The 18,704-nt window shown below is 34.5% G+C and overlaps 1 protein-coding gene across 2 annotated transcripts; it reads right to left on the reverse strand.

Annotated features, from left to right (window-relative positions):
• Positions 1 to 1,659: 1,659 nt before the first annotated feature.
• Positions 1,660 to 13,555, reverse strand: LOC145580186 (uncharacterized). Of its 2 annotated transcripts, none has more exons than XM_081637579.1 (9): positions 13,274 to 13,555; positions 13,015 to 13,194; positions 12,845 to 12,920; positions 10,729 to 10,858; positions 10,480 to 10,615; positions 7,946 to 8,037; positions 3,645 to 3,714; positions 3,463 to 3,549; positions 1,660 to 2,969 (listed from the first exon to the last, which is right to left on the reverse strand). In XM_081637579.1, exons 1-9 carry the CDS (start codon positions 13,439 to 13,441, stop codon positions 2,856 to 2,858), a joined length of 1,053 nt encoding a protein of 350 aa, XP_081493705.1. In that variant the 5' UTR covers positions 13,442 to 13,555; the 3' UTR covers positions 1,660 to 2,855. The 2 variants fall into 2 exon arrangements, with proteins under 2 accessions (XP_081493705.1, XP_081493704.1); XM_081637578.1 differs by having other exon boundaries at positions 13,015 to 13,197; positions 13,274 to 13,554.
• Positions 13,556 to 18,704: the final 5,149 nt, after the last annotated feature.

Consider the following 18,704-nt stretch of genomic DNA (forward strand, 5'->3'; position numbering starts at 1 on the left):
AAAAAAAGAAATGAATTAGCATTGTTAGGACATATATAATATCTAACACAGTATTTAATGATACAGTAAAAATGTAGATACACACGATGTACGACTGTAAGAATTTTGAATGATAAGATGACAAATCTAATGCAAAAACGACAAAGGATACTAGCATGATTCTTTTGGAGGATGCCTTGTTTTCCATTTTTAGCAAGTGTGGAAGATTGGAAGGTTAACTTGGATTATTCAAATTGAACCTTTTTTTTTGTTGTGTTCAAACACTGACTTCTTTTATGAGTTTCCATTACTTGTTAAGTTTCTTGCTATTTATACTACTATAGCTTTCTCTTCTTATCTGATATTTTTATGTTTTGATTTATTAAAATGTCACCACAATGTGTACTTGTAATGGATATCTTATTCACTTTGCTTATTATTTATATAATTTACTATTTATGGTGATTAGGCGCAATAAGTATATGGTTGGATACACGTATATACACTCGTTTAATACTAGTAATAGTTAAGGAAATTTTCTCTACTTTTTCAATATACTATGTATATGGTATGCTTTCATTATGTTGATATGAAAATATGAGATATTGCTAATGGGATGATACAATACAGTTTAATACTCTGCTTTGACTTTTGTTTACAATTTAATTCCCCCAATAATCAAGTCACCTTATATATCTAGGTCTCGTCTCAATGAGTATTAGAAAATGTATCAAGATAATTGACATTTAGTATCGAATTCCGGATGTTTAAAGTGAAAAAAAAAAAAAAAAAAAAAAAAAAACACACCAAAAATCCCTTCAATTTTTGTAAGGTTAGTGCTAAACTTTGATCAGCGTGTAATTAGTATATTTACTTAATTTAATAAAATGTTATATAACGATTCAGTTTGACATATATAGACATAATATAACATTACTCAAGTTTGAAATTGATCTTATCCAACCCGATTTTACCAAATCCAACTCAAACACCAATATTCATTTGGGCTTCTTATAGGCGTTTAACACTAATGTATGAAATCATAAAAGCCTATAACCAAGTAGTTGAGATTTTCAAAAAATATGTTGAACTCGTTCAATTCGTAAACAATTTCAACGGCTTAAAAAAAAATAATAATACACAAATCAAAATATTTCTTAATACGCAAAATGAGATAATTAGTTTTATTTTTTTTATATATTTTTTTTTTAAATTTAAGCTCAATTTAGATCCATAAGGGCCAAAATGGCTCTCAAAACTTATAACGGAACATTTTTCAACACACATCGAAAAAAATATCAAAAATAGGTAGCAAGCTCCTTGACGGTGATTAAACAATATAACAGAATTTGTTAACAGTAGGATTACGACAAGGTCAATGTGTTATTACCAATTATACCCGAGGGTTACAATGTTTAAATTTCAAAAAAAAGAATCACAACGTAGAAAATGCAAAACTGAAGGGTTATAATATAGAATTTCCCAAAGAATTAATAACAAAAAAGGAAGTATAATATATATAGTCGTATAGAAATTTACACAAACAACTCGTATATGTTATAATTCATCTTTATTCCAAGTTATCCTTTTAAAAAGTGAATAAAAAACACCGGAGTAGTTATTTGTCAAGAATTGTTCGCTAGAGTTTAGGAATCTGACTTTAAGTTTAAGACATCAATATAAGAGCCCAGACAAAAGAATTGGTATTAAGTTTTGAGAAAAATTAATACGTCAGAGAAATTTCCAGGAATGTGAATGTGAATAGACCAATATAATACGTGATACGTACTTATGCCTTTGAACACATGCACCATGCTGAGGCTTGCACTCACACCACCCCAGTCCAAGCGCAACATCCGACATCTCAAGAGTTTGTCTTACCTTTCCATCAACAAAAATGAAAATACAAAACAATAGTTGTAGAGTACAGTTCTAACAAAAATAGCAGCTGATCCTTTAGTTCTCTCTCGCAGCTAATATACAGTTTGCTTACAAAGTTGAAACTACAACAATTAATCCTAACCCAAAAGAACTTCCCCAACAAAAACAGCCTAACAGAAGCCCGCAAGACCATACGAGTGCTTTAACTTCCTATTCAATGTGCTTTTGCATAAGGAAACTTGAAAGACGATATATCATCCCAAAAAAAACCCCAAAATGATCTTACCTAGTGGGGCTGATTTCCAGAAAATGAGCTGCAGCGACCATTCAAACACAAAGCAAAAATATCATTAGTCACTGATTGGAATAGCCTGCATGATAACAAGAGCACATTTTCTTAAATTTTTCCAGCAAAAAAGCTTTCGTCGAAGAACCTAAACCCTGAAATATATAGCTTATCTCCTGTTTCAACCAGTAGATATGATGGATTGATAGGTCGATGATAAATGAAAGATGAACCCAATGATAATGGCAATGGATTGCAGAAGCAATCATGATCAGTGACGTGAGCTCCTATGCTTCCTTTACAATATTTCATGCCCATGAATGAAAAACATGACTACAAGAATATAAGTTTCAGCTACGTGACTTCGCAGTCCATCTATATTATGTCAAATTGTCAATCAACAGCATGGTCAGTATGAACATCAAACACACACATCCATAATACTACAGCTGGAATGCATCAGTCCTAGATAACGGTATGATATTTATGATGTCATCAAGGCAATTAGAGGTATGCTTTTGCAATGCATAGCTTGGATGTCAAGGCAAAACATGGCCCAATGGTACATTCATGATGTCATTATGCGCACTCATTCACATAAGAAGAAATGCTAATGCTGATGAAATGGATGTGTGCAACAGCTGCATGATGCATCCTATCATGTAGTTGCAAATTTGGACCATTTAAAATAGAGTACATCCCCTTCAGACTACTGGTAATTCATAGGTGGGGCAGGTCCACTCATGCCATTCATAGGGGCAGTGGCGGCGGCAGCAGCAGCAGGGTGATTGGAATCCTTCCTCTTACCAAAGGGATTCTTTGAATATGTGTCAAAAGTCAAGAAAAACAGTTATATGAAGAACAAATTACAGATAACAGAAAGCACATGACATAAGCAGAACAAATTACAGAGCAGAAAGTACGTGACATAAGCAGACTAGTGAACTAAAAGTACTAGCAAAATCGAGTGAAGATAGTCTATTTTAAACAAATTATAAAGCACTAATTGACATTAGAGAGAACAGAAACTTTAGGGGGAAAATGTGGAGTAAGTTTTCAAGCATTCAAGTAAAAACTTAATTTATGATCATGGCAGTGCAGCCATGCCTTCAAACAGAAAGACTTCAAGCAATCAATTGGCCTAACCGAGTACAGAAATAAAGTTGCTACAAGCAAGCTACCAAAAAATACTAAAGATTCCACACAGAAACAGAACAAGCACAAGGTATTAGTATAATATGCATGAAAAGACCAAAATTGCAGAAATGATAATGTAAGATAATCAAGCATTGTATGCATGATCAATAAAAGAAAGGATATTGTATCCGCATGCCAACAGAGCCAGAACTAGGAATAACTGCCCCTTGCAGATTATGATGAACATGAGAAGCGCTATTTAAATCCTGCATAGAGAGGAAAAATGAAAATTATTTCAAGTAGTGAAACAAAAAGAAAATGATGAAACAAGAAACCAATTAACCACTAAATGTACACTCACTTCAAATTCAATAAAGCAAACAGTGTGTCTTTCCTGTCTCAGGACCTTCATTTGTTTATAGCCTGGTTGACTGCATCATGTGAACCCATGATCAAAACAGATCAACATCATAATTTGAGCAAACACACATTTTACAGAAAAAGAATTGCAATACTTAAAAACCACACAAGATATCAGCAGCAAAGATAACCTTAACTAAAAGTACGAAAATCAAAGCAGCTAAAAATAATGTGATTCTCACATTGTCAGACCCCAAGATCACTCAATAATGAGAAATAAAGTTAAGATTACATCATATTGGCAGATTGGGGAAGGAGAGGGGGGAGGGGTGGAAAGATCTATTCCATCGAAAAGGAAGAGCTTCACAAGTTGCAGAAACAAGTAGTACATACTCCATTCCCTAATGTTGCACCTTGGATGGGATTTACGCATCCCAATGCACATGTTCGACCTTAAGTGTATCTCTCTGTTTCATAATATTTGCAACAAATGTTTTCTTTCCTTTTTAAGTTGTCATTTCTCTCTATCTCTCTCCTCATCACATGCATCTCTATCTTTCTCTTTCCATTAAACAATCACACACAAATTTGACTAGGAGTCCGTGTGACCCTCTAAAGTTGAAAATAATAAGAAACAGAGGTAGTAATACAAGAGTACAAATTATATTTAAAAAAAAAAAAAAAAAAAAAAAAAACTTTATATAATGGAAGTGTATACAAAGACAAATCAACAAGACCCCACATAACTTTATATTTTCTTCTATATAACCACGATATGAGGTTGAATAGTAATGTTTGATGTCAAAAGTGCAAAAGTTGCAATATTTATACATCAACAAGAGATCTTTCAGGAAGACAAATGAAAGCCTCACATTTAATGAAAAGCCACAAGTACCAAATAACAGTAAACTCAGCTTTTTTTTTTTTTTTTTGAGAAAGAGTAAACTCGGCTATATATTTAGTTCTATCATAATTAAAAAATTAGGCAGAACACACAGAAATTAGCTACTTTCATTCACTGTCTAAATTATAAATCTATTCAGGTACTTCATTTCTTTTATACAATAGGTTCAGACAAATAAGTCATCCATAACAAAGAATCCTGAATACCAGAAAATTAAAGCAGTTTTGGATAATCTATGGGCATGTGCCCATTGCTGCCACATTGCTTTACTGATGGAGTGTCATGGATCCTGTGTATAGATCTTTTATCAAATCTTAATTCTACTTCGTCACTCACAAAGAAAAAGGTGTATATCCTTTGAGCAAGATGTGATACCCGAGTGTAAATTGTCCAGCTAGACAAAATATGCACAATGCGGAGATTGGCACTGAAAGTAACTAAATTCATGGGGTAAGGAATTGAAGAGGTCCTTGTAAAGAGTACAATGATTCCCAAACATCATGCAATATGCATGTGTAAGAAGGGAAAAGCAACGATTCAAACTCTATTTTTCCTATAATACAATAACGAATAAACTAAGAATATCAAAATATGATAGAAGAAAAACAAAGTGATCAAATCTTAAATAACTGAGCACCCAGATGAGGAAGCTGAGAGGAAAAGGAAAAAAGAACGATAGGAACCACATTAGGTGGAAAAAATGGAATTGGGATACTAAAGACAAAGGATATTGCTAGATACTGTCCATGTAAAAACTAGTGTGTTTCAACTTCCAATATAGCATAATTAAGGAATAAATCATTAAGTTTGATTTCATCTCTCAGATAAAGCCCAATATTAGACCAAATTCACTGTCCCAAAATCAATCTCACTGTCCTCCTCTTATATATGGAGTACATTATTTATATGAGATTACCTGCTATTGCTCCCACACCTCAAAAGAAAACAACAATACCCACTGGCAGATCTTGGATTAATAAATTGGGATTGCACAACTTATAAGGACCTTTTTCTGACAAAATACATTGGTCATTGACCATGGGCTCAATGGGTCCAGTCCAGCAGCCTTTAGAGTTTACACTTCCAATCCAAATAGTTAAAAAGAGCAAGTTGCTGTCAAGTTCGGGGCTGGCAGGAACCATTTATCACAGAGGATTTACAGTTTTGCACACGTGAGGTAAAAGAACAAGTTATTTTTATGCATGACAGCATGAATAAATTGCTTATTATAGGTTATGACCTAATGGAGTTGGAATACATAAAGTAAAGGATATTACAGGATATAGCCCCTGTAAAAACAACTACAGTGTTCCAACTTCAAATATAGCATATAAAAGAGGCAAATCACTAAGTTTGATTTTTATCTCTAAGACGACCTAAAACCAAATTCCTCATCCCAATATAAATCTAATCCTCCCATTTTACAGAGCATTCAAACACATGGGAAAACCTACTACGGCTCCCACACTCCATAAAGATACCTCAAAACCCATTGGCAGATCTAGATTTACGAATTGGGAATGCACAACTTTTCAAACCTTCCTCTATGACACACATACATAAATTGGTCATTGGCTCACTAAATCCTGTCCAGCAGGTTTAGAGTTTAGAATAGCATAAGATTAGAATGGTAAGTTGTTGTCAAGCATTGGGCAGGAAGGCACACATATTTGTATTTCAAAGTGTTTGCACACGTGAGGTAAAAAGAACAAGAGCTTATTTATGAGCCTGAATGCATCAAAGCATGGGTAATTGAGTATTAAACTCCTTCCATCCCCAAATGAAAGTCCCATGTGCCTTCTGAACATGTTTTTAGGAAACTGAATTTACAAAACTCTGATAGTGAGGCTTGGAAGCTTGGTTGATTAAAGGTACATACTTCAATAAACTAGATATTTGTGATTCCATAACTTTCAATGATGAATTTAAAATGATGATTAGGTGAAAGAAAGAATGATATAGCAATTATTTGATTCGAAAGCTGAATCACAGGGTAAATATACAATGTAAGGTCCTACAATGCAAGTGAAGTAGTAACTCTGCTTCATTACAATCATGTAGGTTTACCTCTCCCTTAGATGTTTTTCTACTCCAAAGTCCGTCCACATTCGAAAATGAGATCACTAAACATGGCATTATATGCCCAAGAAGTAGAAATTGCTATAATTTCTATAACATGATACTTGAAGTAGAATGCTTCCATTCTTAAAATTTTTACCTTGATGCAATATTAATTAATCTGCATGATTAGATTATGAATTTTAATTGATAAAAACACTAAAATATGATTTATTGCTAATTAGTTCGAAGATATTAAGTTTGCAAACATATATGCTCCTTCCGTTTCTAAATAATTAACATGGTCAAATTTGGCACACATGCCAACGTACTGGTTTGACCTTAAATATATATAATTAAATATTAGTAAAAAAAACTGATATCATGACTCTTTATATTAATACCTATTTAACAAAATACTTCATGATAATATTTTTTTTTTTTAACGTTACTAAAAAAACAATGGTCAAAGCTAGTATATGAATATTGAAAAGAAGTCAGACGTTTCAATATTTAGGAAAGGAGGGAGTAATGACTTTCGAGATTATACAAAAAAAATAAAATCAGATTTCTTGTATGATAAGATCTCACATAAACTTGTTTATATGACAACAATATTAGAATCATTATGTTGACCGAATTATATGTGCTTTGACATAAATAAATAAAAAATAAATAGCTGAATAATAATAATTAAATAAAAAGCTGAATAATAATAATTAAATAAAAAATATGGGGTTTGGTTTAGTATATGTGAATAAATATAAAGGTGGAATGAAACTTAAATTTAGGGACAAGATTTTTGGGCAAATAGTAGCAGACAGATATTAGCATTATCATTATCATTATCATTATTATTATTACTTAATATTTATTTTTAAATATTAATTATTATTATTAAATGTTAATCATTATTATTATTATTAAATATTAATTATTATTTTAGAGCATAGCAGAACAACTCAAAAGAACAGGGCCTAAGAGGGTACAAAAACAGAAAAATAATTTATTTTTACTTTTTTAGGGGTCTTATGATTAAACCTTTAAAGGCATATGCAATTAAGCATAATATGTCTCGTATAGGGTTTCAACATGAGAGAAGAGTCACCATTGGAACTGACACAGACATTGATCCTCATAACTCATAAAGACCCAACCATAAATCGATAAGCTTCAAAGGGAAGAATAGAAATATAATTATTAATAGATAGATAAAATAAACACCAATTCCCTTGTCATAACTCCGCAAATGAAATAATTCAATGGCTAAACTAAACTACTGCTAACCCCACCCACCCCCCAATAAATATTGAAACAAACCAAGGAGGAGACATGCTTACATGCTAAACAAACCCCTCAGCTCATCCTCATTGATGTTCTCCCCAAGGTTACCAATGAATAGAGTATTACAAGGAGGGTTATCCTTTGTGTTCTGCACAACAACAACAAAAATATATACATTAATGAGAACAAGAGGAATAAAATTCAGTGCTGAACTATGCAAGGCAAGATATACAAAATCAAAGAGATTAAAAAACTTTAATTAATAATAATAAAAAGAAATAAAAATACTAGGTAGTTCCTAATTTCAAGAAGCAATAAATAAAAATGATTTGCATAAAGAAAAGTAAGAAATTTCATATTTTTGGAACAAAAAATTTAGGAATATAAAGCGGATTGTATGACAAACAAAGGATATTCAGCACAAAGACAACCCTTAGTCAAAAACTACAAACCGTGACATGTGGCGCCACAGAAATAAACAAGGTCAATCCATTATATTATGGCTATTCAGTAACGAATTCTGAACCTGTCAGTCCATAAGGTAGGTGTGAAATGAAAATAATGTTACAACTTCTATTATAGATTTTTGGTTCACTATACTAGCTTTTGTAAAACATTATTGAACCAACATTTGATACAACTTTGGGAGTGAGTAATAGAACAAAGGTTAAGGAGAAGTTTAAATATTTTAATAAATGGCTATAGGAGATTTTGAAATATTTTGCATAAAAGAATAAAGATTAAACCTAAAAGTTTAGGTTTTGACTTTACACTCACGAAAAATCCTATAAATACCTTTAATGATCCTCAAATCATCTTGCCAATGAATCCATAAGGCTAAACAACCTTTGCTCTTGATATTCGTTTGTTAAACTAAAACCCGATAACCTAAAATTTTGGAACAATATTCTGATTGGATTGCATGAAGATCAATATAACATAAAAGGTAAGACTTGAAAGAAATTTAGCACAAAGATAACACCTATTCAACAACTAAGTTGAATAATCAAACAAACAAAGTAGATTAAAGAGGCCAAGGGTTTGCCAGCAAGGAAAGATCACAAAATTCTGATGTTTCCACGAAAGATAGTTAACAAAGTACCAAAGAGAGGAGTTTTCGTATCTTAATTTAACAAAAAGCATAGGGGCATGTTCCCTCGTAAATTATAATTACAGGAAGCCTAATATAACCAAGAAGTGACCTCAATATAAGGGCCATTAGATTACAATCAAAAGGCTAGGATCAAAAGCTAAACAATAAATTATCATTAAGAAAACGAAATCTTGATTGCTAAATAACAAAGGAGTATATATAAAACAATCGAGTAATATACACAACCGTAGGGTGGAACCTGAGAATATTATTGGTGTGTTGCTTAATCATGCTGACTGCTCATGCAGATTTAGGCACGAGCATGCCATCTTTCATGACCATTTGGGACTAATGTTGAATATAAACCTGTCCAATGACTTGCATGACTAGCACAAGGCTGAATGTGTTCATGTTAGCTTCAAGATTCATCCTTAAGATATCCGATTATCTTGCTAACTCACAACTAAGCCTTAATGCAATTTGGCCTCACGCAAAACATGAAAGTAGACCTAATTAAGGGCAAAGTATGGTAATTGGTAACCATGGAAATGTGGAGCTTCTATCATCTCATCATCAACTAAGACTTATTGTTTCTGCATCAAAAGAATCCCATAAAGTCCTACAGAAATTAGTTGTTTCCGCATCAACGATCACATGTAGCCACAAAGGTAACAAATAACCATGATATGTAGAGCTTGTACCACCTCATCATCAACTAAAGGAGATTGTTTCCACATCAAAAGAACTCCATAAAGTCCTAAGGAAATTAATTGACATTCCAAAACAAACAAAAAGAAAAAAAGCTTAAGCATTAAGATTAATACGTAAGAACTAAGAATACAAAAAAGCGTTTCGTATGACTTTAACATCAAAGCTTTAACATTTTTGAGTCTTCAGTTTAGATAGTTGGATAAAAAAATGTATATGCAAAGAAACATTACTCCTAAAAAATTAAATAAAACAAAATAAAATAAAATAAAGCAACAAACCACATTTAGACTCTACAGTAGTATTAAACAGTCTACATATTCACCTAGATATGTCAATGACATTAAATTAGGCACCACAACAACAACAAAAATAAGTTTTTTTGTATTCAAGCAAGATAAACAATGGTCGCCGTTCAAGAAGTTCAAAATTCTGATTAGCATTGCATTTATATGTGCAAACTTCAATGTTACGGAGTACAATCATGTGTTCGTCCATAATTCATACTGCATAAATATTTCTTTTGGGAGAGAGGGAGGGGGCACATTTGACATTCCATTTGTCTCAGCATTAAATTATGAAAAAAAGACATTTTTAAAAGTTTACACAGCTACGCATAGTTATATACATTGTACTTAAAAGGGATTAGTAGCTAAGAATATTCTTATACGTGAAGTTCAATATTATTGGTAAGCATATTTATTATTGTAAAGACCTTAACTTGAAAATCCATGCCACTGTCCATATTATTCAGTTTCATTCATGAGATAGAAGTCAAGGAGAAAGTACCTGCACAGGAACATAACTACTTGGTGCAGGTACAGGAGCAGGAGCAGGAGCAGGAGCAGGAGCAGGCATTGGCACTGGAGGTACAGGATATCCCCCATACGCATCGTATGGTGGAGGAGGAGGGGGAGCCATATACCTAAAACGTAAAAATGAGTATTATTATTGTCTCCTAGCAATAAGAAAACTTTCAGCTGAACTAGTATGTTATTCACAAGACAGTGTTTTCACTGAGAATCAGAGAAACTATACCCATGTGGTCCCCAAACAGGTGCTGGAGGAGGGTGAAATGGTGATGGACTGGCATAACCAGTATGCGTAAAGTCACCACCAGTTCGTAAACGTTTACTTTGGTCATAAGCATTTGCATCTGTTACAATGCCTATTACAATAAGAGAGAAGAAGACATGAAAATTGTTATACATCAAACAGCAGTCCTCCAACCAGACAGGAAGATAAAAGGACAAAAGACGCAGAAAGATAAAAGCCTGAATAAGGCAAGTAGTTAACAACTATAGCAAGTAGAAATAATTATAAATGAACAGCAATTAACACAGCTAAAAGCCAGTACACTGCACAGTCTGCATTCTTAAGTAAAATATGACACAAACAAGATGTATATCTATGTTGCTCAGACTCAGATTTGGGTGTCGTTTCTGACACGGTGTTGACACTCAAGATGACTAGATTTAATAAAATTTCATACAAGGCCACTGTATATATGGGTGTCATGTCGTTTCGTATCGTATCAAAGGATCTGACTCACGACACCTGAAGTACACGTGCGTCGAATTCATAATATCAACTCTTTATAATTTATACTAATATACAAAGTTACAAATATTAATGGTCAAAGTTATTTCTCAATAGATGTGGCAGTCGAATGGTTGCATTTAAAAAGAACAAAGGTAGTATAATTTAATGCTAATAAGTAATAACTGCAATTTTGTCTAATAATCAGATTGACTAAATACCTGAAATAGAAATCAAGCATTCAAATATGCTCCTAATACCTCAAAAAATAAGAACATTAAGTTTTACGAAAGAAGAGGGGGGGGGGGGGGGGGGGGAGGAATGAAAGTGTAACTAGGTGTTGGGGCATAATTTAGGTAATTTGTAAGAATACCAAGCCCAAGATGGGAGCTAAGAATAATTTTAGGTTATATAAATAGGTGATTAGGTGTTGGGGCATAAAGTAGTGTTCTTTGAAAAGAGTCTCTCTATTGATAAGATGGGGGATAACATATTAATATCATATTACACATACACCAATACTTCAAAGATTATAGAAATGGATTGATTTTAAACCTCCAAGAAAAAAAAAAAAGGCTAAGATGGTGGGCTGTAAACTCGTAATAATGGATTGACTCATAAACCTTCCTACATTCCAAAACATTAATAAAAACTTGAATATGATTCATTTATTTTCTATTGTTTGTGTTGCTTAAAATTCCCAATTACACATTTACCAATACTTGCTCTACAGATTTTAGAAATGTGATGTGTCATACTGTGTACCATTATCCATATTAAGATACATGCAAATCCCAACAAAAATATAAACAATTATCACAGTTGTGGGAGCAGTTGCTACCTTGCTATCATTAATATATTACAGTATTAAAATGAGATGTATTTAACAAGTCATGTCACATTTCACTACCAAGAGTATTCATACATTGCATCCCCATGTCATTGCATCATTGGTAAAAGAACACTCCTTTTCTTCTCCACCCATCCAAAAAAGAAGTAAAGTGATGCATATACTTTTGATAGTAAAACTAAAATCTTATATTCGTTTTAATGCTTAAATTTCTAAATAAATAAAAGGAAATCAAGCTAGTCTCAAGATCCTTAGTGTCATGGTATTGGTAGGGGTTTACACTACAAAATTCCCCGTTGTCTGACACATTGACTATGTCAATTGGGCATTACATATATAGTTCAAGTGCAAAATAACTAAACCCATTTCAAGTATTTCCATTTAAATTTTCGACCTTGAGGAGGGCATAGAAAGACAATACCAGTCATCATTAGAGCTCCACTAAATACCAAAGTGAAGGCAAGCTTTCCAACGTCAAAGCAACCCTTCAACTAAGCACTTAATCTTTCTAAATCATTTAACTTCTGAGCTGCATACCACTCTAAACCTAACATACACTTTTTATTACAACACAGAAAAACAGGTGATCCAATCTTGATGCCTTCTCAATTGAATAATACACGACAACTAACGCTGATTCTAATACGAAAACTCCCTACGTTTCCCCTCAGCTACTCAGCAATTATAATCAAAATCAACTAAACATTTACCATTACAACAAAACAGACTAAACAACCAAAATAAATAAAAATCAAAAACACAAACCTCTCTTCACAAACAAATTCTTCTTTGCCATCTCTGTGTGCAAAACCGCCTTCGATTCAGCATCAAAAACCATATTCTACATACAACAGATCAAATCAAATAAGCAAAATCAATCAATTCAACAATTTGATAAAAAACAATCTAATGGCAAACGAACAAAAATTAAACACCTGAAGAGCATCTTTAGCAGCGTGAGCAAACTCAGGCGAAGAGAAAAGAGCAAAACCCATAGGATGTTCTCCTTTATGATTAATTTGCGACGCCTCATAACCAGGCAACCATCGCAGCAAATTCAGCAATTCTCTCTCCTTCACATCTTCCGGCAATCCAGATATAAATATCGTCCTCACCTGCTGAAAATTTATCAAAATAATTCATCAAAAAACAAATCAAAACCCTAAAAATCAGACGAAAGTGCAAAAAACTGACATCATCGGAAAGGCGATTATCGAGGGAAGGTGGTGGCATGGGGACGACGGAGTTAGGCGGCGGAGGCGGAGCAACGGCGGCCGGAGCTGGTGGAGGTGCCGGCGTTGGCGGCCATTGTTGGTGTTGGTGTTGGTGGTGGTGATAAGGATGAATTCCAGCACCCGCCATTGTTGAAGAAATCGAAGGTTTTTTTGATGAATGGTTTGGAGAAGTTCGTGCGATGTTATAAACCCTAATTGAAGAAGTGGTTGCTTAGTGCAATGCCACTCATTAGTAGTAATGAGGCTCATGATTTAAGTTTAAGGAGTTTTAAATGAAGTGCTAGTCTTTTTTTATAAGAAATAAAATTAGGGGTTCACTAAAATTACCACTTGGGAGTAAAATTTGTATATTCGGAAGATTGACTTGGTATTTTATAGCCTATTACATGAGTTGACATTATTTTTGGGGGTTGAAGTAGTTGACTTGATATTTTACAGGTTATTAGATTTGACGAAATCTCTTAAATCATCTAAAGAAAAAAAAAAAGATGTATTTGGATAAACATTGATGAGTTGGTTATCTTATCATATATGAATATGCCCGCCAACTTTAGAGAATTTGCGGATTTGACATAATGCCATTAGGGACACAATAGCGGACAAAATACAGTCCAGCACAACTATCACCATCTCTTTGTCTTCCTGCCAATCTAATCGTATATTCGACGTCCTCCTCTTCTTCTTCCTTCCTCAACTACAATGGCCTCAATCCCTCAACACTGCTTCGTAGCGAAACAAAAGGACACCCTACTAGCAAAGAGTGCAAAATATGACAATACTAACTCCTTAGGAAAAGCATCTTCTTCGCAGCATCATCTCTATCTCAACAACAATGATGGTGAAATCTTGAGCTGCCATGATTATGGTGATTGGTGAGAGAAGGGAAATGGAAGAAGAAAGGATTGAAACACCATTGCCTGATTCTCCCAAAATAATTCTTCTTTTCAAATATTCCTTAATAATCCAATCTTTGCTACCCATTTTCACCCAACAAAACAAATGTGACCGGTTACCTTAATTTCAGGTAAGTTTTTATTATTATTATTTTTTATTTATTTTTCCTTTTTCCCCCTCTTATTCTCTCCTCCTTATTGACATCAATGGATAGCAGCCTCCTCTAAACACCAGCACAATACAACAACCCCACCCTCCCAACAGTTGCCACCAACACTCACCGCCCTTTCTTCCTCACCCCATCACCCTTACCTCGATCTTCTCTCTCTCAATCCAATTTCTCTCTCTCAATCCAATCTTTCTTAAATTAACCACCACCAGCCCATCATCAACTTTCCTCCGTGAATAATATTATAATAAAGCACACATCTCCGATACAATATTTTGGAAAAATAACATAAAAGCCTATCACCACACTAATTGAGTTTTAAATTTAATTTGTACGTGGGTGCTTTGGGTTCGTGGTGATGGTAGAATGTGAAAAAGGGTGGTGAAGTTTGTGGTTCGTGGTGCAGTGTGGCACTGTGGCAATGTTATTAGAACCGAGATTCTACTTTGAATCAAAAGAGAGGGGTAGAATCGAATCGTAAAATCGAATTGTTGACCGATTCTACAACTTTTGCAAAAATATGAAATAATACTCAAATGTTTCACCAATCACCAATTTACTCATTTTATATGCATATGAAAGAAGGGTTTTAGAAATATGTAGACTATGTACGGTGAGAAGAGAGAAATTTAATTAGCCTTTTATATGGGCTATGACCCAATATAAAGTTAAACACATTTAAGATTCCAATTTCTAGGCTTTAGTCAGAATCGCTAAAATTGTACAAAAATCGTGATTCCATCGATTTTATGGCCAATTTTGCAATTTTACTACTGATTCAAGTTGTTTGCAAGATTTGAATCATAGAATCATGGGCTTCTACGATTCAAATCGCGATTTTAATAACATTGCAGTAAGGTTTGTGTGTGATCTGAGTGGTGGTGATAGGTGGCTCATGGTGAGTGGGGGTGGTGGTAAGGTTTGTGTTGATGTTGGTGTGAGTTGTTGTTAATTGGTGGGTAAGTGGGAGGTGAGGTGGTAATTAGACCTAACAAACAGGTCATTCGAATTGGGTTTGGATCGGGTCGATTTTGGGTCAACATATATTCGGGTCGGGTATAGGTTGGGTTGGATCAATTTGGGTTTTGGGTCAAATTTAAGGTTAACACTTTGGGTTGGGTCATTAGGGTCAATTAATTCGGGTTTAAAGTTGGGTCGGGTCACTTTGGGTCGGGTCCAGGTCAATTTCAAGTTGGGCCATACGTTCAGGTCACTTCGGGTTGTAGGTCACGTTCAGGTCAACTCCACTTCGAGGTTCGGGTCAATGATTTTGGGTCAATTTTTAGGTATGGGTTAGGTCACTCGGATGGGGTTAGGATTACCAAATCTAGTGATAACTTGTAATAGAGGAAAATATGAAGGTGGTGGTAATGGAGGACAGGAGGAAGACCAGGAAATGAAGGGAGAGGAGAGAGAAAGAAGTAGGAAAGGGAAGAGAGAAAGAAGTAGGAAAGGGAAGAGAGAAAAAAGGTTTTTTTTTTGTTAATTTTAATTACCAAAATAAAATAAATTTGTTTTAAATTAAAAATTTAAAATAAAAAAATTTGACCAATAAGGAAGTGACACATGAATTGGCAACCTGTTGTAATTGGTATTTGACTTGGTACAAAGGTTGTTATGTAAACTCGGGTGCACGGTTCATCCAAGTATTTTTTTTATTTTTGCTTATTGTATAGGGATATTTTTACCCCCTTTTATAGACAAATGAGAGGCCGACAAGTGACCCAATTATAAGCCGACATGTGGCAATTGCTTAGATAAAAAAGACCAATATATATGAGCATGACACGTGGCCTAAAGAGAGGTATGAGAAAACTAAGGGCTCAAAGCCCATTAAAGGGAACATGCCTTAGCATGAAGCAAACCCTAACACACGTGTCAACCACGTAGTGAGCCGCCAATCTTTCTAGGTTATGAAATCTTATGAGCATGATCTCCCACTTCCCTATAAATACCCCATAAATCCATGATGAGAACAAGAACACACAATTCCAAAAGGCATTCTGCCTAAAAATATGCGCTCACTTCTCTCTAATTTCTCTCTCTAAAATTCCGTTTTCGGTCACTAACTTGATCGTTGGAGGCGAATCTCCGATAAACTGGAGATTCGTTGTTTTGCAGGTGTTCAGGCTGTACGAGTATTGCATCCCGGATCTGTCTCTCGAGGGAATCTATACCCCCCTTCAAGATATTCCAATCCCTGAAACACTTATTCTGATGATTAAGTTAAAGGATGGTTATTGCCCATTTTTTTGGGTTTCGTGATGTCCAACACCATGCGGAAGGAAACCTGCCCAAAATTCTTACATAAATTAAAGCAACTAAGCATGCATTAAAACCATAATCACGTAATTAACAAGAAGAGAGAGAAAGAATCATTACCCTCGAAGCGTGCTTCGCTCTAACTTGAACTCGGACTTGGAAGCCTTGAGTACCGCAAGTGCGCGAACCTCCAATAGCTAACACCCTCGCTACCGAACCGAGCCGGCCCCTACCCCGAAGCTTAGTCGGGACTAGACCAAGAAAACACTTAGAGTATTAGAACAAAGGTATTCTCACTTTTGGAGATCCCTTCAAGTTCACCAACTCAAGTGCTCTTTCCTAATGCCAAATGATTGGTATTTATAGGGAAAGAAGCCCTTGAAATCTCTTCCCCAATCAATGTAGGAGAGTTGGTAAAAAGGCAAAATACAATTTAATTTAATTCTAAAATTAAATCAAAAAGCCAAATGAATCACCAAACAACAAGTGGCAAGAGGAGAGCAAGGGGTTAGGTGAGGACTATAAGGGGGGACCACCCTCCCCCTTGCTCCCCAAGCAATCCCCAAAAAAACCAGGTTCCCTTTCTCTCGGCCTCTCACCACGTGCCAGCTGCCGTGGCCAACCTTGGGCTCCAAGGCTGCCTTGCTGGCGGCCTAGCCCCTTGGTTGGGCCTGCTAGCCAATCGCACACACACACAGCCCAACACGTTACGCGTGCTTGCGGGCTATTGGAGGCCCAGCGAGCTTGCTAGCATGCTAGCACGCATGGCGTGCCAGCTATGCCAACCATGCTGCGCCAGTTGCTAGCTTGCGATGTTAGGCATACGCGCATTGCTAGCTTAGCTCGACATGGTGCGACTGCCCAACTAGCATGCGTGTGCTTGCATTTGGGCTTGTGGCCATGCCTTACATGCTAGTAGCCTTGGCTAGCAATATTGCCCTAGCCCTCGGATGGCTCAGGCAATCCAAGGCTAGGGCTATACTTCTAACTTGTTGTTTAGTTGATTTTTGTCTTCGTCGATTCCTAAAATCGATTTGACTTATAACGATCGGCTTCGACGCTCTAAGCTCGGAATTTAACGTGATTATTCGTAAATCTCTATTGACTCATTTAATCATTCGAATTAATTTGTTTTTTCAGTCCGGTTACACGATTGGATGTGACCAGAAAGGGTTCAGTCAAGATTGAGCTGTAATATTAACTATGCATTAATATTAGTGATTGGAAGCGGCCTCTAGCTAGGCATTCCGATCACTTGACCTCACTGAATAATTATCTTTCTAATAATTTCGAATCCTCTATTAGAATAATACACTTGTTCGAAGGACACCTTCTTTCACATTTAATTATCAAAAATAACCTTGGTGCATCTTGTACCCGAGTGTATAAAGTTTTTAGGAATAATCGAAATGTAAGATAATTTTGTGTTGATGTGGAATGATGTTATCCCTACTCATATTGTTGAACTTGCTTTGTCTTATTTAATCAATTAATTACTCGTATTTAATTTAGCCCTTTATAAGTTTTTATAGAAAAAAAGGTAAGATTATTTTGAGTGAATCAAGCAAATGTTGAAATATTCTTTTGATATTTTGCTTAAAAAAGCGAAAAAGGCAAAATGTTGCAATTAATCGCACTTTCTTCGTTTCTTTTAATTGCAAATATCAAAATAGTTGTATCACATACCTTTTTTGTTAATATAACTCTCCTTTTCTCTCTCATATCACATAGGTCCAATTTTTTTTAATTGTATATCTCTCTAATTTCAAAATATTTTCCTCAAAATCTGCAATTTGCTAAGTGATGCAACTAAAAAAACGGAAAAAGTATACAGAAGTTGAGATACTCCCTCCGTTTTTTATATAATACATGACACAATCAAACATTGCACACATGTCAATGTATTAATTTGATTTTATTTTTATATAATTAAATATTAATGAAAATTATTTTAAAAATTATACTACGTATTATAAAACTTTATATTAAAATCTATCTAATATGTTTTAAAAATATATATATATATATATATATATATATATATATATATATATATATATATATA

The sequence above is a fragment of the Chenopodium album genome, chromosome 14 (genome assembly GCF_948465745.1).
Source record: "Chenopodium album chromosome 14, dcCheAlbu1.1, whole genome shotgun sequence".
Classification (NCBI taxonomy): domain Eukaryota; kingdom Viridiplantae; phylum Streptophyta; class Magnoliopsida; order Caryophyllales; family Amaranthaceae; genus Chenopodium; species Chenopodium album.

What these genes read in the sequence shown, in the direction of transcription:
- LOC145580186 (XM_081637578.1), bottom strand. Translation starts at nt 13,441, where the DNA reads ATGGCGGGTGCTGGAATTCATCCTTATCACCACCACCAACACCAACAC. An exon ending in ATAATCGCCTTTCCGATGAT is followed by an intron (nt 13,198 to 13,273) that starts GTCAGTTTTTTG and finishes ATAAATTTTCAG; the next exon opens with CAGGTGAGGACGATATTTAT. An exon ending in CTGCTAAAGATGCTCTTCAG is followed by an intron (nt 12,921 to 13,014) that starts GTGTTTAATTTT and finishes TGTTGTATGTAG; the next exon opens with AATATGGTTTTTGATGCTGA.